We start from the raw sequence: 6612 nt of genomic DNA, 5'->3' as shown, positions 1-6612 counted from the left end.
TGAGTTGGCTGCGAGGTTTTAAATCAAGTAAAACACTAGCCAAAGTTGGTCAGAAGAAGTCGCTTGCAATGTTGTGGGATCGTTGTTGGAATGCAGCAACTTGGTAAGCAACGTAACGAGTCAAAAGTGGGCACCTGGGCAAAACTCTGTGAGGAGTCTCAAAAGAGTGCAACTCGGGAGTTTGGAAGGTAAAGTGGAGGGTAGCGTCATGGATTAAACGTTCGGGAATTGGGCATTCAGGGGAAAATGAGGATCTATTTCTTCGTGTATGATCTACGCCCTGAATTAGCTGCTTGAAGGGTACCGAATGGAACCGCAAACTCTAGAGACTACGATGAGTAGCACTGTCAGGAAGAGTTGATCGGATGCGGAGCGGAGCTGGTACTAAAGAGCAATACGATGGAAGGGAGCCGTCGATGTGAAGTTTACAGATACAAGTGGTGATGGGTTAGGAGCGATAGTAGAGCAAGGATGGACGAGTAGTGAAAGTAAAACGTAAGATAGCCAGGACGGAAAGGGTCGAAAAGTAAAAACGTGAATACCGATCTGGAACAGCTGGCAATGAACACTCGACCTTGCTGAGGATGTTTTTACACTCAGGGTACCCAGCAAGAAGAAGTTTAGACGAAGTATCTTCCTCTTACCGTAATATTTCACCACGAAACAGTACAGGAGAATTGGAAATCCTGCGGATGGCCTATCAAATTTGTTCAAAAACTCGTCAAAGAGATAGTAACGTTTTCGAAGACGAACTTGATGAGAAACGGTTATTACAGACACGGTTTTGCTTGACAAGGACAACGGTTCGATTAGACGGTTTAAATGATTACAACTCAGTTACCCTTTAATCAATGGGAAAGGTTAAGAGATATAATGTATGAGAAAACACCTTATTTCAACACGGCTATAGTGGATATCTTGCCCTTATTACTGTCTCACGTCAAGGATTCAATAAAATAGAAATTTAGTAATTATTTATTAACAATTATAGTGTCTACTAAAATAGGTTACCTTCACCTAACTAGGAAACTAATGGGGTATAGAATACTGTCAAGCATTAGCTGGGCGATTATGACGTAGTCATAATCTCTACATTCATTCCTTCCAGATTAAGCTGCCAAGTGGACGTTGGAATACGTGTCTCAGGTGAGGAAAGAAGCCATTCTACATTATTGCTAAAGAGATCTGTCAAGATTTATCTTTTGAGGCAGAAAAAATAACCCACACAGTTGCCCATAGTAATAATTATATGCAAGTCATTAAATTAATAGGATTATTTGTATAAATGAAGCTATATTGATAGGAAACCCATGATTGACAAGGGAAAACGGCTTGCATTCTTTACAAATCTAACCTGAAGCTAAAGTTTTCTAAGCAGTTTTTACTGGACTCTAACTATTAGGGAACCTAATCTATAAAAAAAACTTAATCCTTGATAAACAACAAATGCATCATGATGCAGCTGAAATCTGCATAAAGGCTATTAATCCTTTTTATCTCTTACTTCGATATCCTTTTGGATCTGTCCGCCTTGGCCTAATTTCGAGTAAGTTTTTTTATTACTCTCGCGTAAATAGCGGCATCCTGACTGAAGTTAATTCCATGTAAACATGCAGTATCTCATACATAATAAAGCTGGAGCCAAGATCTATTACTTCTTTGACTAGATTCGACCCATCTACATAGAATAGGCCATTACATTCTCCGCTGATGCTACCACTTTGTAGTCTGAGTTTATTTCTTCTCATTTTCTCGAGCATCTGCCTCTAATCCCTACACCTGTGACATTATTTCTCCTCGCCAAGACATTCAAGTCCAGGTTTAAACATTGCAGTGCAATTGTCAGAGCCATTTACTATAGAAGCAAGAAAGGCACGCTGCACGCAATCTAGCTTGCAATATGGCAGGGGAGATGGGACTGCGTGGTCTACACCAAGAAAGAAGACAGATGCGGGCGGAATGATAATCTGTTGCATCAGTTAGAGAGATGCGAGTCACATTGCATCCAATAGCGTCAGGGCAAGTTGTGTTGTCCATCTTGCCTTATTAGGGTAGAGATAAGGTAGGCTACAATTCCTTCGAAGCATGTGAATCTCCAACAGGATAGCACATGACCCCTCCTCACCTATCGCTATCGGCCAATAGGATCGGTCCGGATTCTTATCTACTCTAAAATTTCGCCTATTTATCGGTAAACCAGCTCCCATCCTGCCTTTTTCTTCTTTCTATCCCACTGTTCTGGTCTCACACTATCTCCCTTCCCTTTTATCTCTTTACGCGTGTTTTTCCCTATCTACTTTTTTATCAGAGCCTTTCAGCAGATGTTCAACTCCTTCCGTCACTCCCTTCGCACTCATTCTCGTTACTATCATCCCATTCAATCCACCGCATATTCTCACACATCATATTCCAACCAAGAATCACTGCTTGCCAGCACGGCTTTTGCCTTGCACCGCCTCAAGGCCGAGCGTGGCCAAACAAAAACGAGCTTCGAAGGCGATGTAGAGCTCAACTTACAGGGCGAGCTCGATGCCAAGCGCAATGAAGAGCATCTTACTTTCGAAGGAATTGAGGATATTGCGCAATTGTTGAGCTCAGAGTTGGTGGAGAAAGAGCGCAATGCTAAGTCGCAGTAGGCAAATCACCCCTTTGAAATCACTGATGCAATAGTTCGAATGATTTCCTCCTCAAAAATGAGTGGTTATATTTGTTTGCATGTGTGCAAATAGTGAGCTTCTTCTGTGTTATATTTCACCTTTTCCTTTTAACTCTCCCTCTGTATTTACGATGGACATATATTTATTAGCCACCCTAACAGAAATATATAATCTTGATATCAATTCCCTTTCCGAGTTGAGCTACCTTTTAGAAATCAGAATCTATATTCGTTCTTTTCTACCAATGGATGCCATCAATTTGGGCGAGCTCTCTTTTTGATGATAACAGTTGAAATATTAACCGATGTGTTTAAATTAAACAATAAAAAGAGAGTCAAATGGACATAATCGGAAAAAAATTCAAGCTTTCTGCTTTTTTGTAAATCGATCAAGCGCTGTAAAAGGTTTGTCATCTTTCTCCATCTCTCCTCGAACGCGCTTTTGGCGCTCCTCTTTCTCTTTTTGCAGCCGCTCTTGAACCATCATCTAAAAAATCAGGAATGATATCAGTAAATCAATGCATATGCTTTTAGTTAGCCAAGAAGAAGCTGCCTGTTTACCTTCTTCGCATCAATCACATTCTTCTGTTTCTTTCGGAGGTAGCGTCGCAACGACGAATTTTTCCCTCTCGTGCGTGAACGAATCTCAAGCTTTTCCTTAGGCTTCTCTTCCTCTGCTTCACCTTTCTGGCGACTAGCTGGGCGATCGCGATGTAGGGTGCCAATAAAGTTGGGGTCCAGCATGATCATCTCAGGTTGTATCTGTAAAAGAAGCAGGTTAACTTAGGCTGGTGTCGAGAACACTAGCAGAGTAGAGTATACCTTGTCCAAAAGACTGTGAACTTCGGCTTCTTGCCGCTGCTTCTTGTTCTGGAATGGATTTGCTTCTAACGCATCGAAGTTAGGTTCTCCAGCTCCAGGGACAACAATACTCGTAATCCCCCCGCTGTGACCAAATCCGAGAGCATCCTCGTACGGACAAAAGTGCAGATCCTGTATCTGTGTACTCGGCTGTAGATGTGTCATGTATGGCCCAGGTTGTTTGGACACAAATGCATCCTTCCATACGCTGACATGCGGGCCCCACCCAACGCCAAGAAGCCCCCGCTGAGAGATAGAGAGTGACTGTGCTGGGGTTGGAATATAGTAGTCTTGAAGTGGTTTATAGGTGCGAATGTCCCAGATCTTGAGGCGCCCGTCCAGGCCCGAGGTTGCTAAATAGCTAGTAAGAAAGTATGGACAAAAAAAATACCCAACTCTAATTGCATTGTTATGGAAACAATAGTTAAATCAGTACTTACCGTCCCCCATTATCCACTGCCAGTGAGAGTACGGGTCCCTTGTGGCAGAGCATCTTCACAAGTGGCTCCGACATGGTTGGACTCCACATTGTCACTGTTCCATTTGCATGTCCAAGATTGATGATTGCATTGTACGGATTTTGAGTCATTGCATCGCAGCGGCCGAGTTTTGTTCGCAGCTCGGCAACCAATTGTCCAGTAGATGTATCTTGGTATTTTAAGTAGCCAGCATTACCCTGAAGAGGAATTAATTTAGTGAATTATTAAACAGAATTTGAGCAATGAAAGCAAATGTAACCGCACACATACCACGGACACTAAGAGGAAATGGTAGGGGAGAAACTCGAGGCGATTCACTTCAATGTGCTTTTTTAGACAATGGACTTCAAGCCCGGTATGATCGTAGATATATGTGTATTTCTTTTGCGCAACCGCGAATAATGTTTCATTATGTAGCCATCTTTAAGTTGTTTATATTTTTAATTGTAAAAAGAACAGTTAGCTCTGAAAAATACCGGAATATATATTCATCGCACTAATGCTTACTTAATATCCCTTGCTGTCTCCTTTAGATGCAATTCGCAGCCCAGCCGCCCAGACTGCCAATCAAAGGTTGCAATGTGACCTTTTCTACCTGCGATAGCCAAGTGTCTATACACTGTGTTGTAAGAAAAAAAACATCGCTTTTGTAATTTAAAGATTGAATAATTTACCTTCCATTGCGGGTATAATCCAAAGAATAGGGACCAAATGTATCGAGCTTCAGATTGAAGTATTTTCCTGCGCTATTTATGTCCAGATTTTCGACAAGTTCCCGTTGCGTGAACTTGTAAGTGCGTTCCATTCCTTCGGCTTCAAGATAACCAGCTTCTTCAGTGAGAAGTAGCTCAGAGCTCGCTGCTTTATAGGCCGCATCGCGATACCGCTTTTCGAGGCGCTTTAAATTGCCTTTGAGCTTTTTATCTTTGATATCCTATTCGATTCATCCAAGGTTCGACAGATCAGTCATAATAATTGATCAAATGATAGACTGCTATAGAAATACCTTCAATGATTGCGGCTGACCACGCATGTACTTGGGGGCCGATTCGGGCATGGGAACTTTTTTCTTCTTCTTCTTCTTTTGCTTGTCATTAGCAGGATGTCTCTCCGATCCAGAAAGCTCATTATCTATTGATAACGGAATAGTCAGAGTTAGATCCTGTTTAATTGAGGCAAATAGCCCGGCTATATACCAGATAGTTCCTGGTTCAAATCTTCTTCTATTTCTTCTTGAATTGCTCTATCCACTTTCTCGGCAAAGCCCTCCCCTAATGGTTCCGTCATGATCGGTATAAACTCCTGAATTTTACAGGTAGCAGAGGAGGAATGTAGAGTAATGAAATTATCGAGAGTAAACAACTTTTTGTGACTATCAAATTTGCAAATCAAATCAAATCGAATGTTGCTGCTGAGGAAGTTTCTGAATGATGCTCAAGTGATAAAACATATTAGGCATTATGCTAAGATTAATTTTACAAAGGCGCTGTGCGTTTGAACACTCCCGACGTGCGTTTAGCAGCCTGGGTAATTTTCATCTAGCCTCACTTCGCTTAATTTACTATCTATCATCTAGCTGCGATTCTCATTAGGTGCGAGGTGGCAAAGTCAAGAAGAAATGAGGACACCTTCCAAATCAACATTGGACAAATTGTATGACACACATGTCCCTACAACCACAATCGAAAAGGCTGCACTTGCGGTAAAAGCCGGTTTTGCTGCATTGTTCGATCCTACGCGTCAAGGTTGGCAGCATCAAGATTATTCCATTCCATTATTGCAATATAGTGAACAATTTTCTTTCCAGACATGGTGGCTGCATTAGGAGAAACCACGGCAGGAGGCATCTTCCTTTCTCGTCTAAGAGACCAAATGCTTTCTGATACTACAAGTCGTCGGGTATTGAGGGAGCGACCAGTTGTCAATTCGCAGACCATTAATCTTGATAGATTACGGCAACTTCCTGATGGTACATTCGGCAGAGAATATGTGCGATTTATGGATGAGGAAGGAATATCGCCGGACACCAGGACAAAGGTGGCTATTTTGAACCCATTTTGATCACTGGCTAGTGGGCTAATACTTTAGTCTGAGATAGGTTCACTATGTGGATAACGAAGAGCTTGCGTATGTAATGCGTCGTTACCGTGAAACCCACGATTTCACTCACACTCTTACCGGACTGCCCATTACGGTGGAGGGAGAGATAGCGCTGAAATGGTTCGAGCTTACTCAAACCGGGCTTCCTATGACCTTAATGAGCTCGCTTATTGGCCCGCTGCGGCTGTCTCAACAAGAGCTCTCGCGATTGTTTCAACACTATGTGCCCTGGGCCGTGGAATGCGGTTCTGCCTGCAAGCCGTTGTTGTGCGTCTATTTCGAAGAAAGAATGGAACAGAATATAGAGGAATTGAGAAAAGAACTGGGGATTTGGTTGCCTCCCTCGCTGCAACACTAGTGCTGATACCCAAGGAGACTCTTTTTCCCCCATATTCTCGCAACTTGTTTGGTGGTGAGTTGAATATCAAATATAGAAATGCTAGTTTATTTTGAACATGAAAAAGTTTTACCAACTACTATTGAAAATCGAAAATTGGGACAAACCCTTTTGTATGA

At 42.2% G+C, this 6612-nt stretch overlaps 3 protein-coding genes across 3 annotated transcripts; 2 read left to right on the top strand and 1 right to left on the bottom strand.

Moving 5' to 3' along the window:
* Positions 1-2321: 2321 nt before the first annotated feature.
* VTP21DRAFT_11568 (uncharacterized protein) lies at positions 2322-2636 on the top strand (the record flags this gene model as incomplete). Its single annotated transcript, XM_069391026.1, has 1 exon — positions 2322-2636. The coding sequence occupies one exon, from the start codon at positions 2322-2324 to the stop codon at positions 2634-2636; it is 315 nt and encodes a 104-aa protein (XP_069252199.1).
* A 381-nt stretch (positions 2637-3017) lies between these two features.
* Positions 3018-5283, bottom strand: VTP21DRAFT_11567 (uncharacterized protein; the record flags this gene model as incomplete). Its single annotated transcript, XM_069391025.1, has 9 exons — positions 3018-3143; positions 3218-3418; positions 3479-3878; positions 3958-4193; positions 4267-4417; positions 4504-4608; positions 4671-4930; positions 5003-5127; positions 5193-5283. The coding sequence occupies 9 exons, from the start codon at positions 5281-5283 to the stop codon at positions 3018-3020; spliced, it is 1695 nt and encodes a 564-aa protein (XP_069252198.1).
* Positions 5284-5456: 173 nt separating this feature from the next.
* VTP21DRAFT_11566 (uncharacterized protein) lies at positions 5457-6454 on the top strand (the record flags this gene model as incomplete). The annotated part of the gene is made up of 4 exons (XM_069391024.1): positions 5457-5523; positions 5589-5741; positions 5804-6033; positions 6095-6454. 4 exons carry the CDS (start codon positions 5457-5459, stop codon positions 6452-6454), a joined length of 810 nt encoding a protein of 269 aa, XP_069252197.1.
* Positions 6455-6612: the final 158 nt, after the last annotated feature.

This window comes from Calcarisporiella thermophila, assembly GCF_041956535.1.
Source record: "Calcarisporiella thermophila strain CBS 279.70 unplaced genomic scaffold VTP21scaffold_9, whole genome shotgun sequence".
Taxonomy (NCBI): domain Eukaryota; kingdom Fungi; phylum Calcarisporiellomycota; class Calcarisporiellomycetes; order Calcarisporiellales; family Calcarisporiellaceae; genus Calcarisporiella; species Calcarisporiella thermophila.
This window is presented reverse-complemented; position numbering and strand designations above follow the sequence as displayed.